Source organism: Haliotis asinina, chromosome 2 (genome assembly GCF_037392515.1).
Source record: "Haliotis asinina isolate JCU_RB_2024 chromosome 2, JCU_Hal_asi_v2, whole genome shotgun sequence".
In the NCBI taxonomy this organism is placed as follows: domain Eukaryota; kingdom Metazoa; phylum Mollusca; class Gastropoda; order Lepetellida; family Haliotidae; genus Haliotis; species Haliotis asinina.
This window is the reverse complement of record NC_090281.1, coordinates 15,966,896-15,988,028: the sequence shown is the minus strand read 5'-3', so window position 1 is coordinate 15,988,028 and position 21,133 is coordinate 15,966,896. Positions and strand designations below refer to the sequence as shown.

The 21,133-nt window shown below is 36.8% G+C and overlaps 1 protein-coding gene across 2 annotated transcripts in view; it reads left to right on the top strand.

Annotated features, from left to right (window-relative positions):
- Positions 1-20,554, top strand: part of LOC137273313 (band 7 protein AGAP004871-like) — a 101,723-nt gene extending 81,169 nt beyond the window's left edge. The window contains exons 5-8 of one of the 2 annotated variants that reach the window (XM_067805884.1): positions 11,064-11,267; positions 12,564-12,619; positions 13,909-13,987; positions 14,605-20,554. In XM_067805884.1, coding sequence (XP_067661985.1) covers positions 11,064-11,267; positions 12,564-12,619; positions 13,909-13,987; positions 14,605-14,793 — 528 coding nt within the window. In that variant the 3' untranslated portion in view covers positions 14,794-20,554. The remainder of the gene's footprint in view (positions 1-11,063; positions 11,268-12,563; positions 12,620-13,908; positions 13,988-14,604) is intronic. The other variant, XM_067805883.1, reaches the window with a different exon arrangement.
- Positions 20,555-21,133: the final 579 nt, after the last annotated feature.

The following is a 21,133-nucleotide window of genomic DNA, read 5'->3' as shown; positions in this document are numbered from 1 at the left end:
ATAAGGTATGACATGAGGCTATACCTGCTTTGTAGACTTACTCAATGACATATACAGAGGTGAGTAAAATCACTGAAATACCCACATATTTCAAAGCAGCGGGTAGTGGAATCTGAAATACCCACTCAACATTTACCCACTCAACAATAGGTACAGTACCCACATGAGTTAAATCTTATCTGGAGGTCTGAGTTTACTTAAAAGTGGAGAAATGTTTCAACTTTCAAAGCGTACAATTTGTGTCTCCATTATTTTTTGATGGATGAAACTTGAAAAGATGTATATGCCATTAATATTTTTTTTCAACAATTTTTTTCATGCAGCAGATTAAATGTTACCTGGGGATGGAATTAACTTTATATCACTGTTTTATCATTCTAATTGAAGTGATTTCTGCTGCTGAGGCCAGCTTTATATGATATGAGCATTCAGTATTTCACAGAACCAAATGCATCTCGTTGGGATGATGTAGATGAATTATTAAGAAAGGAGGGAGTATGCAGTGTCCTGTATTCTTGCAGAAAACTGAAAATGTGCCAAACCTAAAGTTCTAAAAATAATTGCAATTTGAAAACAATGCAAGCATCGGTCATCAGTGTTGACATTGTTAGTGCATGTATTACATAGCATGGTGCATTACCTCCTGTTTACGTCAAAGGAGTAGTCAAATATCAGGTATATATTTCCAATAACATAAAATTTACACTACTCTTATTGAAACAGTTGTTATGAAACTTATTACTGGGAATCAATCCCGATTTCTGATCCCACTAAGTGAATGATGTATGCACAGTTCTAGCTGTAGCTTCATGAATATAGGCAGTGTATAGCAAGGTGAAATGAAGTTTAGCAAGTGTTGATTTTGATTGCCTTCACTGGCTGTTTTTATCATTGCAATAATGCGTGAATCGTGGACAATAATCGTGAGAAATATAACAGTATGTTCCCAAACTATATTGTGAGGCCTAAATAAATATAACACCGAAATTCATAAGTAATTTACAAATCCTGTGAAGAAATTGTTCCTATGCATATATCTTTTTATTTTGGCTCTTGTTCCAACATTTTTGAGTAAGAATTGATTGATTGACTGAATTGAGAAAATCTTGATTGAAACATGTTTTTGATATGGAGGTTTTTATACTGTGTGTACCAGAAGGGAAATGGTATGTTTAGGCGAGGAAATGGTCCAGGAGCTTGTTGTATCACCGGACATCACTCGATATCACTTGATATCACAGGCATGTCTGGAGATAATGCTGCTGTCTATAGATGCTAGGGAAGGTGGCCAGATAGGGTATATATCACGTATATCACGTCTGGGAAGTTCAAACAGCTTCTTTCTGTATACTCCTATACGTGGAAATGAATACATCAGTCCAGTACTTAGACCTTTTGTTAAGGGATTGTGACATTTTACCTTTTGTCAACAGAAACTGATTAAGTTCAGTTCCATAAGAAAATATTACATCAAAAAGCTGAGTAATTTGTCTTTGTATCTGAGGTTCAAGGACTTTTGGGGTATCTTTTTTCAGCTTTCATTACAAAAAATGGTCAAGAGAGATGACATTCAGAAATGGATCAGTTTTTTTTGTCTAATTCAATTATTTACTCCAAAAAGTGTTAAGCGCTCAGTACATTAATTTCTGTGATTTTCGAACAAATATCCATTCATCTGCATTAGAGCTATTCAGTGAGGTTTTCGAAGTCTAATTTTATCTTTATGTCCAGATGGAAACAGAAGGGTCCCTAGGCATTATGTTGCATTTAGTTAATTCACAGACCCAGGAAGATCCAGGGCTGAATAGATCTTCAGCAAACCATGCTTGCCATAAAAGGCAACTATGGTTGTCGTAATGTTGACTAATGGGATTGGGAGGTCAGGCTCAATGACTTGGCTGACACATCATTGGTTCCCACTTGTGCAGATCAATGCTTATGCTGTTGATCACTGGGTTATCTTGTCAAGACTCGATTATTGACAGACAGCTGCCATATAGCTGGAATATTGCGGAGTGCGGTGCAAAAATATCAGTGCAGACTGATATTTGATTCAAGACCAGTCATCACCATACTCGTCTTGTTGGTTTCATACTAAACATCCAGAACTTTCATGACTTGAAGGCTTTTCTTCAGCATTAATCTGACATGATATAACAGAAATTCTGTTCAAAACAACGTTAAACCCTTATTGTAAACCAAAAGTTACTGTGTTCTGTAATCTGATTGGTTGAAAAACATTATCAAATGGTATTAGATTCCTGGAAACTGCAAGACTATTCACTGCGCATTGACACGCAAACAATTGTTTTGTTGTGTCACCAACAGTGGTGACGTAATTCAAATCATATTGTGACGTAAAGTTAGAATGACGTCACAAATGAGCAACTCCAGGTGCTACCATGGGAACCAGCTGATACGGCCAGCTGATGACACTTTACTGCTGTACCCCTACTCGATGTAAACGAGTGCAGACAGTAAAACGCCTTTGGTTTACTTTTTTGTTTACAATGTCGATAAACATCATGTGTTGGCCAATTTCCGGGTGTTATTGAGTATTTGAAGCACGGGAATATTTCATTTGAAACCTCCAGCTGACGCCGTCGGTTCCAAATGCATTCCCGTGCTTCAAATACTCAATAACACCCGGAAATTGGCCAACACATGATGTTTATCTCCTAACTGTACCATTCATGCGAGATTTTAAGATTTCCATTAACTTCATTCATTATATTTTTACTTAAACTACCCACTTGTATTAAAGCTAAATTATGAAAATTTGGCATCTCTTGAAGGAGATTTTTAGTCAAATACATTAAGCTTGATGATGAATTGGAAGGTTCTTTGTATGGCAGAGCTTTCAGTTACTGCATTTGTCACACAGACTGCAATTCTAATAATGTTTTGTTCTACACTTGTGATCTTCATTGTCAGGGTGAAATATGAGAACAGGTAAGATCTGCTATGTAATACAAGTCCCCTGAGAAGTTCAGTCTGCAAGAACAGGCAGACATATGAACCTCGAGCCTCTAAAAGCAAGGAATAGGGACATTGATTCTTTGAGTTGGTTCCAAGAGTAGGAACAGTGACTTGACTGTCAGGCGTTTCAAAGTTCATGTCCCTTGTGAGAAAATATTTACATTTTCCTGACTCTGACTTTAATTCACAGCTGAGATTGTGAGAAACTAATTATTCAGAATAGCTGTATCATTTTGAATCATACAGTACCGGCATTTTAGTGGCAATGAGAAATGTAGTGGTCAATATGCAGACATGCTGTAGCAATGGTAACCATGGAAACAAGATCAGAAGCCGTGTATAACTTTAATATTACACAACAATGTGTAATAAATATTCCCTGAGTAGTTTCTACTTTTGGATCTTGTCATCCTCTCCCTAGATGATTCCTAGCATTTGAAGTTGCTGATGCAGGAACTTTCCTCCTAGCCTGGCAGCCCCATATATCATGCCTGACAGGGTCACATTCATCAGGAAGATGAGCTTCTGAAATACTAGTTCCAGATTCATAATTTATCAGTACTCCAGGATAGGGACCTTTGGAAAGTGGTGTCAGTTTAACAGTGTGCAAATGTGGATCACGAACTGGCATGTTTTATGGAAGATGCGCTTGGTTTGAACATAGTCAGTTTTGTATTCTAGTGTTATTTATTTAACCTGATGTAAAATGGTTCTCAAATGTATTGATTGGATTGTTTTCAAATTTTTGGACCACCTCCTTTGTGACATGTTATATTTGGGATATCATATCCTCATTGAGTATATCGATGCACATGAGGAGTACTTTTTTGAGTTGAGTCCCCTCTCTCTTTTGAATGTTTTGCAGATTTAGGTAATGAATTCACTGTTTTGTGTGAAAGGTCTAGTGCAAATTTTGACACAAATCCTATGTTTTTGTAGAAAATTATCCGAATATTAATTGTTGTTCAGCTGTGAGTGGCGGTTGTGGGAAATTTTTATCCTTACAGATGTTTTTTGACCTGTTCCAGATGTTTAATTAATCAAAGTTTATGTTAAATTAATCAGTATTTTACTATTTTTAGGTTCGATTGTGGAAAAAATATAGTTGAGACTCCTTGAATTTGACCTGTAATTATCTCTCTTTGTGTTGTGGAGAGCCCCATGAGGCAGGACACAGTGTCTTGGAAGTGTGTTGTGGAACGTGTAACAATTAGTATCCAAGTGTGTGTAGTCCGCTGTGATATCTGCATGCAAAGTCTGTTTGAAAGAGTCAGTTTTAATGTCATTGTTATGTTGAATTGTCTATGAATTGCAAGTTTTGTTTCCTCTGAGAACGGCTCTGACATCAATGTACTTGAGTTTATAGAAATTGCAATTATCTAACTGACTATAGTCCATTATCATACCCAAGTGAAAATCCAAGTTAGAATTGTTCAGCAGTGTATGCTTCTCTACAGTCTGCCACACCAAAGACACAGTTTCTATTCCCAACATGGACACAATGTTTGAAGTCGATTTCTGGTGTCCCCCACCATGATATTGCTGTAATATTGCTAAAAGTGGCATAAAACTAAATTCATTCACTCACTCCATTATGAAGCTCTGGGTTAGAATTGTATTCTATAACCTGTGCTTGTCTCCTTGTGAAGCTCTGGGTTAGAATTATATTTCCGTAACCTGTGCTTGTCTTCTTGTGAAGCTCTGGGTTAGAATTGTACTTCTGTAACCTGTGTTTGTCTCCTCTGTGAAGCTCTGAGTTAGAATTGTACTTCTGTAACCTGTGTTTGTCTCCTCTGTGAAGCTCTGAGTTGGAATTGTACTTCTGTAACCTGTGCTTCTTTACTCTGTGAAGCTCTGAGTTAGAATTGTACTTCTGTAACCTGTGCTTCTTTACTCTGTGAAGCTCTGAGTTAGAATTGTACTTCTGTAACCTGTGCTTCTTTACTCTGTGAAGCTCTGAGTTAGAATTGTTCTTCTGTAACCTGTGTTTGTCTCCTCTGTGAAGCTCTGAGTTAGAATTGTACTTCTGTAACCTGTGTTTGTCTCTTTGTGAAGCTCTGAGTTAGAATTGTACTTCTGTAACCTGTGCTTCTTTACTCTGTGGAGCTCTGAGTTAGAATTGTACTTTTGTAACCTGTGTTTGTCTCCTCTGTGAAGCTCTGAGTTAGAATTGTACTTCTGTAACCTGTGCTTCTTTACTCTGTGAAGCTCTGAGTTAGAATTGTTCTTCTGTAACCTGTGTTTGTCTCCTCTGTGAAGCTCTGAGTTAGAATTGTACTTCTGTAACCTGTGTTTGTCTCTTTGTGAAGCTCTGAGTTAGAATTGTACTTCTGTAACCTGTGCTTCTTTACTCTGTGGAGCTCTGAGTTAGAATTGTACTTCTGTAACCTGTGTTTGTCTCCTCTGTGAAGCTCTGAGTTAGAATTGTACTTCTGTAACCTGTGCTTCTTTACTCTGTGAAGCTCTGAGTTAGAATTGTACTTCTGTAACCTGTGCTTCTTTACTCTGTGAAGCTCTGAGTTAGAATTGTACTTCTGTAACCTGTGCTTCTTTACTCTGTGAAGCTCTGAGTTAGAATTGTACTTCTGTAACCTGTGCTTCTTTACTCTGTGAAGCTCTGAGTTAGAATTGTACTTCTGTAACCTGTGCCTGTTTCCTCAGTGAAGCCATGGTTTAGATTTGTGCAGCGATCTGTGGATGAGAATATCATGTCCTGAATGAATAGATTGATGCTCATGATGTACATCACTGGATTGTCTGGTCCAGATTTGGTTCCTCGCAGACTGATGTCATCTTGTTTTGGGTAATGCTGAATGCATCATGAAACAACTACAGTTGAAGAACTGAAGTTCTGTAGGACACACCCCATTTTGTTTATTCTGTATTTCATTGGCTATTGTACGTTACTCCCATGTTTGTATCAGTCAGCAAATCATAATCATTGTATCATTTCAGTTTTAGTTAAATAGTCTCCACCTCCATTTGTCCATCAGTAGGGTTTAGATTCCCAACACAGGTCAGCTCTAGTCCTCAGCCCAGAGGGTTGTACCAACTCTCTGTGGCCACCCTTGTTATTCTATTTCTTGTCAATAAAGTTGTAATTAGCTTCTTGTGACTTTGGACTCTTTGCTGAGTTAAAGCAGATCAGCACGCCAGTTAGATAAGGGATTTCACTGGAACCCTCACTTGGACCCAAGACCCATATCATAACAGTTACATAAACTGTTTAGTCCCGAAAACCTTTTTCTCTTGGTTCTTTTAATATCAGTTTATTTCAAGACGACCTTGTAAACTAATTAAATACCCAAGGGGTATTAATTATAAGCCTGAGATTGGAAATTGTTAATTGTATTTTGGGGGTTTACTGATTGTGTAGAATATCAGCCTGTGATATATTTGTAGACTGCTTCTCTTAACTCCAGATGAATGTCATGAGGACAAGAATGTACCATTGATAGCCAGTAACTGCTTACACTAAAGGATTGGGCATCTAAAACACCATCTTGAACTGAGTCATGTTAGTGCTTTCTGTATCTGCCCTTTTGCAACTGAAAGTAGACTTTCCAACCTTATGGCCACTTTCTGGCTGTGTTGCCATGGTTTCATGTTGTTAAAATGAAAGGTTTACTGATGTGTACTGTTAGCGTGCTGAATCATTGATGAATTAGACATGCCACACATGTAGAGTGGCCAGTGTACATAGCAATGCAGCATGGTTACAAGTCACATGATAAAAATATTTGAGCAGATAAAAATGAATAGTAATAACAGCAGGGATAATCTTTGGAATATTTCCATTTACAGCCTCAGAGGATTTCAAGCCAAGAAACCTGATCTTGTCCTTTTTGATAAAGCCAATGAATTTATTTACATCATTGAATTTTCTGTCCCTTTTGACAGCAGTGACATTGCAAGATTCGGGAAAATATGCAGACCTTGGCTTTGAAATGTCTTGCTTGCATCCCAAGTACACTGTGGTCAGGCTCCCCATTGTTCTCGGTACCCTTGGTTTGGTACCTCCTGATCTCTTCGCGCAGATCAGGAGAGTGCCCGGGTTCTCCACCTTTCTGACACCCTGGGTAATGCAGAGGGCTGCTCACTTGGGGAGTCAACATAATCTCCGGAAAGTTCTCAGTGGGTTCCATGAGACAGTGTTTCCTGGTAGAAGTCACATTCACTGTCTGGGCTGTGTGTAGAGGAGATAAGGACCCTGAGCTGATGATGAACCTTACCAGCCTGACTGTGTCATGATCAACCAAACCCTGTCTGTGGCATTTTTCGTTTTATTTCTTGTTTCATGGATTTTTCTCCCCAGAAAATCTAAAGGCAGGAAGGAAAAAAATAAAATCATCAATCAAAGTAACATTTCTTCTAGATATTTGAAGTATTTTAGTTTTGAAGATTTATGAAGTGTGCATGGTGCCAAAAACTATCTTAAAAAATTGTTGTAAGTTTACATTAGGAATTTATTTTTCCAGCAGGGAAAATTCATTTATATTTTTTTTTCTTATTCTTGAAAATATATGAGAGGCTGAGCCATAAACAGGAAATAAAATTAGTCTGACCTAATCTGTTAAACATGATATTCAATGAACCTGATGAGGTGTAGGATTTTGGTTGGTTGGTATGTTCTATGTTATAATGCTGCATTCAGCAATATTCCAACTATGTGATGGCAGTCTGTAAATAATTGAATCTGATCAGGACAAACCATGGGTATCGATCTACACAACTGGGATGCGATGACATGTAGTCTACCAAGTCAGAGAGTTTGACTACCCCGATCACCTCTGATGACAAGCATAGGTTGCTGAAGACCAATTCTAACCCAGATCTTCACGAATAGTCTAACTGGAAGATTATGTGTCCATAGATGAGTGTTGTTGTTGTACCTTACTTCTCTGACTTAATGTCAGTCAAGCACTTGCTGGACTATGGGGATCTTTGTTAAACGAGGTTCAGCAATGTAGATATCATGTGAGGCTGAGTAGGGAGATCGGAGATCGAAGAGATCTGACTTTTGACTTAAGTTAAAGTTTTCACTCATATTTGAGAAAATGATTTTCCCAGAATGTACTGAAATTGAAATTGTACTTAGTCCTTGTAGGCAATTTGAGGTAGAGGGATAGATTACTTAAGTTGTTTGGGTTTTCTATCTAAAAAATGCAATTGAGTTAAAAATTCATCTCTCTCAAGTTATCAAACTCAGTTTGAAATTTGAGTAAAAGGGCCAAAGCTGCTTACATACGTATATATACACTCTTTATATTTGCTGTAAATGAGTCATATGTTACTGTTGATAAATGTTTGAATTTGCTAAAAGATCTGTTTTTACTTCTATTTGAGAATGTCTTGGAACATTAGACTATTTCTGAGACCTGAAAAACTAAGTAAATAGAGTGCAGGAAAGCAGCATGGCTATAAAATAGCAGTAAAATCTGGCACAACATTCACAAGTAGTCTGTGATGTTTCACAAATGGTTACATGCCATTTTGTTTTGTGAGTTTCTTAGTAATTTTACGTGGAGTCCTAAAAAGCACCAGTTCCATTTTTAAAGGTAATAATGTGTGTGGAAACTGCATGTACATATCTGTTATGTCTCAACCATGGAGATTTGGATCTGTTATAGATTACCATGATCCAGGGTGTTAAAGAATATTGTTAATAAGATCAGGTTATGCTAATGACTTGAGTTTTAAGTCCCTCAAGGAATATTTTATATTAATTGAAAAAAGATCTTATTTAATCCACACAAGAAGAAAATAGTCACTTTCTCCAGCTAAATCATAAACAACTGATTTAGGAGGTTGGAATTTACTGCAGATCAAGTTCTATTTTATGCCTAAACTTTTGTTACTGAAACAACTGGGGTGTGTTGTTGATACAGAGTAGGTAACTGTTGTGGGATGTGTATGTTATACTGAAGGCAAACGTTTGTTCTGGAATGGTCCTGGTTTAAGGAAATCAAAAGGAAAAAAAAGGAAAAGATCTTATCTGGCTTTAAAGGCTTGTCAGTGAACAGAAATACAAAGCTGTATTTTTGGATAATATTGTTTACATATATAGGATTGGAGGAGGAGTTTTTCTGCTCCCGTGACATCTTCTCGTTCAGCACAAAATATCCAAATGCACTAGTATGATGTTGTATATTTATTACTTACCTACTTATTTTACATTCATCTGTTACTTAATCAGAGAAATCATAGCGTAGCGACAGGGCTTCAATATGGAATCTTGGGTGTAATATGCATTTTGATGATGTCATCCCTATTGTACCCCTGTATTACTATCCTAAGTTTACATAGGTATAGAATTAGACAGAATATACAACCCAATGTCATTGTGAGTGAGTAACTTTAGTTTCATACCGCTTTTAGCAATATTCCAGCAATATAAGCACAGGTGACGCCAGAAATGGGCTTCACACAATGTACCCATGTTGGGAATCGAACCTGTGTCTTTCAGCGTGATGAGCGAACACTTTAACCACTGGTCTACCCCACCACCCCAGGCCATTGTGACAGATGCTGTAACAGGTACAGTGCAGCTGTAGGTAGCAATTTGGATCACTCGCAGTACCACAAACCACACAGTATTAATATATGAATCATCAAGGCTACATTTTGCAACACAGAATGACACAAGGGGCATTCAGTACATGTTAAATATAGCAACAATTCTTTGGCCAAAATTTTCTGGGGAGATACTTACAAACATATGCTTCAAAAGATTTTACGTATGCAGACAACTTGTTGACCTGATCAAATGAATACTTATACATTGTCCAACCATGTTACAACTGGTTGGGTCTATTATTGTGAAGAGTTTCAATTTTGTCAGTTGATAGTCAACATGTTGGAATAGCCGGGACAAGCAAGCTGTTTAACATTCTCTGCTCCCCTAATTATTGCTGTTAACTTGACCTGTGCCATTTGACCTCCCGGGTCATGTGTATGTAGAGTAGCTCAGGTCAAGGTGACCAAGCTGTAGCTATATCATTGGTTATCTTAGGTTTCCACAGGAATGAATCTGACAACAAGGATTACAATCAAACGGGAAGCCTGTAAGATTTAAACATGTATGTCTTGGTCTTGAACAGGGAATTTGCTGTACCTCTTGCAAAACTCAACTCCCTCAGGGACTACCAGTAACTATTAACACAAAGACGTCATGCCAGAAGTAGGTGGCAGAAATTGAGAATTACTTTTCTAAGTGAATATAGTTTTTTACATTGTGTCATTACCATTTATGAACACATAAGCCCTACTAGGTAGATCTAAGTTGTTATGCTACATTACGTAGTTCATGATAGAGACTCACTAATATTGGTGATGCCATATTGACTGTCATGTACTAAAATCATAACTGGGATGTGGAACATGTTTCCATTTTGTTTTTGCATGAAAACAATAAGTAGGATCAGTGGGGATATATGTTAAGCAATAAAACGTACATACAGCATGTAGAAAATAGTTATGTGACGAATATTGTCTTACGGACCAAATTATAAAAGACTTACAAAAGACAATATGTATCACAATAATCCCTCATTTTAAAAACAACTCCTCAAACATATAGGCTAGCCATGTCATTGTGATGTGAAGGATCAAAACTGACTCCAAAGTTTTGATTCAAATTATGAACTGACCAAAAAGATATAGTTTACAGATGATTTTAAATTTTGGTATTTACTGTTGAAATGAACTGGGATGAAACTAGCAGCTGATGCATCACCTTGCACACTTTGTGGGCTAATGGATGAAAGTAAGCAAACGGCAGCAGGTTTAAACCAGACTTTGGCACATTATATTGGGAGTTTTCATTGATGTGATATTTTACGATTGTACTCAATACTTCTACATGTAAAATAATTCAAAATCAAGGACTATTCCTCAGAAAATCTCTTGGCAATTCTGTAGAAAATCTGTGGGATTTGGGGGAGAATTCCAATGAAACTGCTTATAAAGGTTTACTCGGTAAGAGGAGAGACAATTGAGTGATGTCATTGGAGGTTTATAGTGACTGAACTACAGAATCTACAACACAACTGTGTCAGTGTTTAACATGTGACTGGTTGTTTCAGGTGCTGACGCGAGACAGCGTGACGGTGTCAGTGGATGCTGTTGTCTACTACAGAATCTACAACCCAACCGTGTCAGTAGCCAACGTCGAGAATGCACCAAACTCCACCCAGCTCTTGGCTCAGACTACCCTTCGGAATGTTCTTGGGACGAAAAACCTGTCTGAGATTCTGGCTGAGCGTGAACTCATCAGCCACAGTATGCAGGTTGGTTCTGGAATGATCACAAATTTTGAAAAAAGACCCAAAGACTGAATTGATGACTCAAGAATACTATATCATTACAGTTAACTCCATGGGAATTCTTTGAAAGAATTAGTCCTTAGCAAACTATACCAGTCGTAGGATGCGACAAATGGATCATGCGGTGACTCAGCTTTAGAGTGTGTCATCGTATGACAGTGGCATAGATCGCTGCTCACAATATGGACTATACCTAAAGTGAAAAATGTTGTGCTTCCAATTACTCTAACATCCCTTAAATTCTGGGGCCAATCCTATATTTTTAGGTGGCATGAATAAATTAAGCTTTCAGATACCATTGTGTTTTTCTTTATTGGCACTCATGGACATCTGTGATTCTGATAGAGAAAGTTGATAAGACGGCTGCAAGGCTGATTGAATAGACAATTACATATTGATAAATGCATTATTAGTTAGTAATTTACTTCTGAAAAACATGTGCTACCCAAAATGTTTAAGAGGTGTAATTGGAACCACAACATTTCTTTATTTGGCTACTTTTGATCCTCTGGCTCATAACGTTTGTTCCCAGAACACAGTTCAGGGTATGAAACTCCCGAAACTTTTAGCCAGACCATCCACCTGGTTAGATGTAAAACTACGCAACTCCGAGCAAAAGTTGCCTGCACACAAAATACCTTCATGAACTTGTTTAAACTTTAACCATTAACGTCTGGCAGGTTAATTTGAAAATCTGGCAGTCTGTGTTGAAAATAACCTGTCACGGGTGATCAAGAAGGCAGGTATTTCTAATTCCACACAGCTTCATCAAATCTGATCTTATTTTCTATCTTCTCTTTTTCCAAAGAGGCAAAATAAACAAAATAATCTTTCAAGATATTCTATCTTTTGAAAATTTGTTGGCCCAATGTGATATAGTGATGGTTTAATGGTATAACTATAAATTGATAAAAAAAAGTGCTTCATGATCACATGTCAGTGTTTTATGTGAATATAATACATTGTCTTAACGTCATTTGGGGTAATTATTAAAAGTAAGAGGCCTTAATAAGTCTAAGGAGTCAAATTTGCAGGGCTGCCAAATTGAACGGAGTGCCCCTTTAAGATAGTGATAAGACGGGCATAGGTAGACAATAACCTACAGGGGTTGGCATGATATATGGCTATTCTATCTACTTACTGCATGGAATGCTGTAAGACATATGGCATGGAATATAGGAACCTTGTTGTTTTCCTTGATATATTATCGTTTACTCCTAATATTTTGCTTTTAAGTGACATGTTTGTTTCTGATGACAGTCTATGCTAGACGAGGCCACGGACAAATGGGGGATCAAGGTGGAAAGAGTGGAAATGTGAGTTGTCATGGTTACCAGATAGTTTAAGCTGTAATTGCTTGTTGCAGTGAAAACACCGTATTAACCTGTCAGCTTTGTGTTGGTCATCTTTAATTTACAAGCAATGTAGTTAAACATTTGACTAATGTCGCCTTGGCTTCAAATGGCCATTGTCAATATCACCTTGGCTACAAATAGCTATTGGTCAACATAACTAAGTTAACTTGTGACATATCAATATCACCTTGGCAACACATGACTATAATGGAAATGTATACACATAGTTTCCTCAAATATAATTACCTTTAAAAGTGGAACAGGTGCTTTTTATGTCTCTAAGTAGATAATGACATATTCACTTACTAAGATGCTCACAAAACAAAAGCAAGTCATAAAATGACTTGTAGGAAATATCACAGACTACTCATGAATGTTGTGCCAGGTTTTACTGCTATTTTACAGCCATGTTACTTTCCTGCACTCTGTAATTACTTAGTTTTTCAGTTCTCAGAAGTAGTCTAATGTTCCAAGAACTTGTCAGAAGGCAGTAAAAATCATTCTGTAACTAAACTTAAACACTCATTAATGGAAACATATGGCTTATATACGGCAAACATAAAGAGTGTGTATACAGATGTATGTAGCTCCGATCTCCCTACTCAGCCTCACATGATTTCTACATTGCTGAACTTCGGGGTTTAGCCAACATTCCCATAGTCCAGCAAGTGCTAGACTGACATTAAGTCCCAGAAGTAAGGTAATCTTATGTAAGGATGTATGTATACAAGGGGAATTAAAATAGATAATATCCAAAAGCAATACATGATGAAAGCCAGTGTTACCTAAGCAGCACAACTACTGTTTATGTCAGAATTTATAGTTACACATGCGAATAGCCAATGTTAGTACTTACTATGGCCATTATCATGTTAGTAACATGTGGCAGCTACCAGTACAATCTTAGTAACATGTGGCAGCTGCCAGTACGATCTTAGTAACATGTGGCAGCTACCAGTACAATCTTAGTAACATGTGGCAGCTGCCAGTACAATCTTAGTAACATGTGGCAGCTGCCAGTACAATCTTAGTAATGCAGGTCCTCAGTCAGTGTTGCCTTTTGGCAATAATAATTGCATATATTAATACTCATACTGTTGATCACTGGATTATCTGGTCCAGATTTTATTATTTACAGAATACCACCACATAGGAGGAATATTGCTGTGTTTGGTGTTTAGCAACAAACAATCAGACAAACAAACTTATGACACTGCTATTGTAAATGTCACGGTGACTCTACTTTCCAGTAAGGACGTCAGACTGCCAGTCCAGCTTCAGAGAGCCATGGCGGCAGAGGCAGAAGCTGCACGAGATGCCCGCGCAAAGGTTTGATACTTCATTGCGGGAGATGCATTTGTCTTTCCTCTCCAATGCCCAGTAGACTGACTATGATGTTTTTTAATATTAATTTGCACGTAACAAGTGATTGAGTGCCAATGCCTACCAGTTGTCAGAAAATACTGAGTGGGTTAGATTGCAGACATTGTGTGCTGGCAGTGAGTATGTGTGTTGTGTTGTAATCATGGATGGGAGTGAACACTGTGTATTTATTTCTCAAAATCCTTTGATATTTATGCTAACCATGACCTTGATATTAACAGTGAGATGTCAGTGACATTACCATTTGTATATGCCTGATATCTGTGTTGACCTTGACCTATATTTTATGAGTTTAGTGCCCTTGAAATTGCCAACTGTAAATAGTCCTTGAAATTTCCATTGATAAATATTGGTTATTAGAGCAACCTCACCCTTTCATGAGTGAGTATAGTTTTACGCCATTTTTAGCAATATTCCACCAGAACTAGGCTTTATCCATTGTACTCATGTGAGGAATTGAACCCAGATCTTCAGCATGATAGGCAAATGGTTCGACCACTAAGCTACCCCTCATTTCATGTGATGGTACCCTGGCACTTATGTACTATGCTTTCTGCTGACAGGTGATTGCTGCTGAAGGAGAACAAAAGGCGTCTCGGGCTCTGAAGGAAGCTGCCGACATCATGGTGGACTCGCCAGCAGCTCTCCAGCTCCGGTACCTCCAAACCCTTGGCTCCATCTCAGCAGAGAAGAACTCGACCATCATATTCCCCCTACCGATGGATCTGTTGAAGAACTTTATAGCCAAATGATGCTGCAGTCTACTGTCAACAGATATCAAATCCCTCATTCTTTTGGAGACAATTTCCTCATATTCAAGACTGAAGATTGCTGGGAAATGCCATCTTATCTTTGCTGGAATACTCAAAATACTGTACTTGGTTATCACACAGCATCCAGATTCACTTCTTGGTCAATAAGCAGGACATTAAATACATATACTTAACTTATTCATTCTTCAATTTTGTTCGAAATTAAGGAATATCCTCAATCAGGATTTTAAAGAATCTCTAGAAAAAATTTACGTGAGAAAAGAAGGAAAAAGACACCTGTAATTTTCTTTTGTTTTGCGCACTGTCAGAGAGGATGGTTAAGTACATGGACATAATTTATTGTGATAATTTAGAGTCCTTCCACCGATGACCAGACTCAGTATGCTGATGTTGTGAATCAATCTCTTTGATCACCTAGATATGCGATCAATCAGGGATCAAGTCGGGGGACTCTGAAATTTTATTGCTGCTACATATTCCTCAAAACAACTTAAGAACAGACCGTGTTTTCATATTAATATGAAGTATTCTGCATTCCTTAACTGCTTTTGAGTAACATATATTGATTGGAGACTCTGATGTCACCAAGTCAAGATACTACAGTTGATTGTGTACCATTCTTTGTGATAGTGAGAAGAAACCAAGCATGTGAATGTATTTGTAAATATATTTATAAAATTCAGTCTTTCAATATGGGAAATTGTTTCCAGAATTGTTGATTTTTTCAATGTGTATTGTTTTTGAATGATTATTGAAGTGTAGATGCTACAAACATTTCCATCGCCCCTTGTATACTTGCACCATTTCACAAGACATAACATGTCTGCCTTTGGTTTCTACTGCTCTTGTGCTGACAAGTTTTTCACAATTGTCCATACTTTGTGTACACACTTGTAAATATATATTTCAGAATCCATCTATCTTGTACATAACTTTGTTGCCATGGAAATACACGCATCATATTGTCATGAAGTCTGCCATTGTTTCAACCATGTTCACATTTTCCCAGAAATCTCGGTTTGAGTGCAGGGTTATGCTGTAAATCCTTGAATAGACATCTCTGTTTATATGAGGGCTGGTCAAAAAGTTCTAGGCCAACATAACTCCTAGAGTGGTGACACCAACTTATCTTAGGAGTGTTGTTGGACAGTGTTCTTCATAAGCGTTTCAAGTTATTTTACTCATATAGAGCAACTAGTCAACAGATTTGAGCTTGTCATTACCAGCATAGCATTCTCCATGGAGATGCTCCCTCGATTTTGGAAACAGGTGAACGTTGCTTGGGGCCAGGTCAGGTGAATATGGAGGATGAGGAAGTTCTTTGAAGCCACATTGATGTACTGCAGACTTTGCCAATCAAAAGGTGTGAGACGAAGCATTGTCATGTAAAACCAGAACTCCAGCCCTCAACATCTCTCACGTTGTACTCGTATGTATACCCCAGTATGCTTCAAGGACCTGGTGCTTTCGAACTAGTTGATCTGTCTGAGTAAAATAACAGGAAATGGTGATGAAGAACACCTCAATAACACTTATAAGATTAGTTGTCACCAGTCTAGAAGTTATGTTGGCTTAGAACTTTTAGAAGTCTTTAAGAAGTCTCATACATAAGGCATTTACTCAAGGATTTACAGGAAGCATTTTCCTGGAGCATCAATGCTTAATGCTATTAATTATTGTATCCACAAGGGTCTCTTGTCTGACTGAAACTGAGGAAAATGCTCTTTTGTTTTGAAAATAAACTTTATTTTTCTTTGCCTTTGTGCTCTGCACCAAGGAATAGTCATTAAAATCATGTTTTACCACAAAAATATGACATCAGCGAGTCAGGTATACACTCAATGACTGCTGTATCCAAATCACAGATGTGTTTGATTTTGAGCCAATCAGACTCTGACCTTCAGATATGATACAGAATCAGTTGATTCTGAAAATATTATTCGTAAGTGAAAAATGCAGATTATACATTTTATATTCATGTATTTCCAACTAACCATTTTACTTGATGGAATAGAAAATTGCCTTGTCGTATGTGTAATGATAATTTTATTCTGGCACAGAGGGATCTTAATTATGAAATACTGGACAAGTAGATTGAGATCTGATTTAAGTGCTTGCTTCTGCTTGACAGAAATGAAATATTCCTTTTTTCTGCTTGTGATGTCTGTATACATGAAAACAATGCCTTCTTATTATTAAGAAACATAGTAGATATGCAAGTTTTATGGGGAAATATATGAATGAATATTAAATGGGATGTACTGTTTCCGTTTAACATTTTAAACATCCAGATTGTATAAGGCCTAGCTAGATTTTTATCGGTTTACATATTGGCCTATTTTACGTATAAATCTCAAGTTATAGATACATTTCTGATAGACAATTCTTTTTTGTACAACAGACATTCAAGACTGCTGTTTCCAAAACATTGAAATGAAATGCCAGATTTAGGTGTATAATTCATAATCATGTCCAAACCAGACCAATCATTTGGAATGTTTGAGCTATTAGTTCAGTTTTAAGATGATCCTGTGCAATGTGTGGTATTGTATTTCTGTCTACAGACCACTGTGACTGTTGAAGTTTATAAAGTACTTGAACATGTATTCATATTGTCAAACACAAACACAGATGATAGGTTGTTTAAAGAGGAGCAGGATGAAATTTTGATATTAGGAAGGAAGTCATTAGTGATTGAGCAACTAGATTGTATATGAGGGAAAAAAATAAGGGATCACATTAAATGGCAAGTGTTCCTTTATTTTTTTTCAAGGTTTCTTCACAAGCTTTGAATATTTATGGTGTACCCCAAGACAGGATATGTTTCTGGTTATATCTTGGGTACTTGGAAGAATATTTATACTGTACACCAGAAAGGATATCTTTCTGGTTATATCCTGGATACTTGGACGAATGTTTGTAATATACCCTCATATACAGGGTACCGTTTTAGTATACTTGCTTATTTTATGGATACCTAGAAGAATTTTTCCCATCTGAGAGGGCACTTTACCCTGATCACATCTGTTTGGTTTATATTCCAGGTAGATTTGGATCTCATTGGCTGGGACAATGACTTCCTTCCACTGTCTTGAATGACCTGGTTGCATTATGGATACGTGGAAGAATGTCTTTTGATAAATTGTTAACACATGCTACTATGGTAAGGTTCTCTTACTGTCCTTTGCATAGCTGGTTGTATACTGTACAGAAAAAGAAACGCAACTGCCTTGTCGAGGTTTTAGATGGAAGACATAAGCATGAAGGCTTACTTTATGAGATTTCATTTTTTAGCGTTTCTTTTGCTGTTCAGTATATAATGGGTGCCCCACAGGAGTTGGATAAATTAGGATCTACAGAAATTCTCATCATTAGGTCAGACCTGTTTTATTTCTTGTTTTACAGATCTGTCTGCTGTATTTTTTCAAGAATTTGAAAAAAAGTAAAAGTGAATTTTCCCCACTCAAAAACCAAAATCCTAATGTTTTCAATGGCCAAAAATGTAAACTGACAAGAAAATCTTTTTTTAGATTGTTTTTTGCCCCATATACACTTCATAACCTGTCAAAAGTAAACTAGTTTGAGTACTTAGATGGAACATTACTTTGATTGGTGATTTTATTCTTATTTTTTTTCCCTCCTGCCTTGGGTTTTCAGCAGACAAAAAGCTGTAAAACAAGAAATAAAATTGGTCTGGCCTAACGGCAGATTTATTGGCCAGTGGAATTGGTGTTTAATTCACTATCGAGTCCATGTTTACTTTCCTATATGTATTTATATATTACTTTTTGTTATTGCTTTTTATCCTTGTATGTAACCAGTATGTCTTAACAGGCTAAAGGGTAGTCAGTATAACACTTCGTTTCCAAAAGTATTGATGTGATGATGTGAAGTTTACCTGTTGCTTTTAACAGGAAACTTGCAAGTTTTGCCAGTAAAAAGTCCCTCTCGTTGGTCTTCAGACAGAAAATGTTTGACAAAGCATGGGTAGAGGAATCTTTAACATATAGGGTCAACTGGGAAATGAACAAATTTGTTTTGTTGTACTTACATTTAATAAGGGACAATTGGTAGAGAACTTTTGAAATGAAAGGGTTATGTTTACTCAACTCTAAAAGTGAGGGACCAAACCAATATATCATGTTAAAGTATTTCATAGTTCATGTTATAATCCATATAATACTTAACTATTGAATATGGGTTGGTCCTCAACTTCTTTTGTTGAGTATGCATTGGGAACAGAATATTTTGGTTTTGTAGTTCATTCCCTGTAAAGAGAAACTCTTTGTGTTTTTTGTTTTTTAAATTTCGAACAAGGATAAAGCATGTAGCTAAAATCGATAGGTTTTGTAAAGGAGTGTTTGTGAATTCTTGAGAAAAGCCAGCATCAATGGGGATCTGTCTGTTAAATTGCAGCAGTCTTGTTAAAGGGGGACTGTTACCATGAAGTCTGTGTGTTAAACTGCAGCAGTTTTGTTAAAGGAGGACTCTCACCATGGTCAAGAGCCCAGTCTTGATGTGCATTTTGTGATGGAACAAGTAGTGTGTGTAAAACTAAAACAGTTTGTGTAAAACTGGGAAACCATTAACTGATGCAAATCTCAGAATTAGAAGATGGGATAGCAGAGTTGCCACAGTCCAGTCCTGTAACAAATACACTCGACTGTCATTGTCAGTGTATTCAAAATATTTGTGAGTGTTCTAGTCAGTACGTTTAAGGGGACTGACTAATGATATCGTTATCATGTCATAGGGTATCAGAAACCGATGTGCAGTAGTAAAGTTGGTTTTTGCTGTGAACTGATTGTATTTTACATGTAAATGTGCCATCATCAGTGTTGTTTAAAGTCAAAGAAACATGTAATAGCAAACAGCTTTCAGTTGTTTAGCATTGTGATCTCAAAACAGAAAAATTGTGTCAAGAATCACACAAAATGTCTATGCTGGGTTCATAAAATTTGATGGTAATAAAATCTTAAGTGTTAACAAATTCTAATGCATGTAAGCACTTCAGCTGTTATGATTATTAGGATTTTTCTTAATTCTATGCTTTGTGCTCATTAATTATTTGTGGTGTATTATTTGAGAAAAGAAAAGTAGATTGTTGGGTTCAGAGAGGGTTGGAAGTTATTTAAGTTTTTAAATGGTTTAAGAGATAGATTATTTTGAGTTCCTAAATAATGAATGTCATTTTGCTCTTGTAAAATTCAAAAAGGACAATCATTTTGGGTAGATTTGACGGCCCAAAAAGGTAATATTTTTATACTACATTTCTGCATAACAATTTTCCTTCTTCACAAGCTATTAGTCCTTTTGGGAGGACATAACAGTTTTTGGTTGTTTTAATGATAATATATGATTGTCATGGGATTATGTATGACAATTATTTCTGCATCTTTCCCATTTCAAATTTAGGTGAACATATGGTTTCTCACCAAGCAGTAATTATTTTCTTTCATCTCACAAAGTGAAATGTAATGTCATGAAAACTATGGATTTATCGTCACTAGAGTTTCAACAGTCATTGAAGTGCAGACTACCCTGTAGAGTCAGTAATGAAGTTTGACAGTTGATGCTGCTATTGTGGGCAACTGCTCTTCTTTGCATCTCCAACTTTTATTAGTCTGTATATAAACAGATTAAGTGTTGACGGTTTTACGTAGACAAAGTATTTATGATTGTTTCAATGAATTTGTTGTTTTGTCATAATACTTCTGTGAAATAAATTTGAGACTGAAAATGTATCTGTTTTTTATATTTAGTTGAAGAGACCAGTTTTTCCTCTATATTCATATTTGGTTTTATTATCCAATCTTCATGACCTATTATTTCACAACCTAAGATGTTGAGATACTAACACAATCTATAGTGTCATACCACTAACACAGTTTAGGATGTCATACTACTGGCACAATCGACAGTGTCATATCACTAACACAATCTACAGTGTCATACCATTAACACAATTTCCTATGTGAAATTTAATCAGATGAAATCAGCCATCAGACTGTCAAGTGTACCCCAGCAAAACATCTGTGTATACTCAGAGACCATATAATAGATTATATGGTCTCTGGTATACTACAATCATGTATACTATACTTAAACATGATCAGCAACACATCCCCAATGTTCAAATCTTTTTTTGTTGGATCATCTTCCAAACTGAACATGTTTCTGTAGTTTGAGTTTCAGAACATGTCATCTTATAAACAAGATCCAAAGGCAACCTTGTGCAAATAAAAGATGACCAGATGTTGGCCACATGACTGTGCCAATTAACACCGGTACCTAGTTGTGGGTACAGCAATGTGCTGTA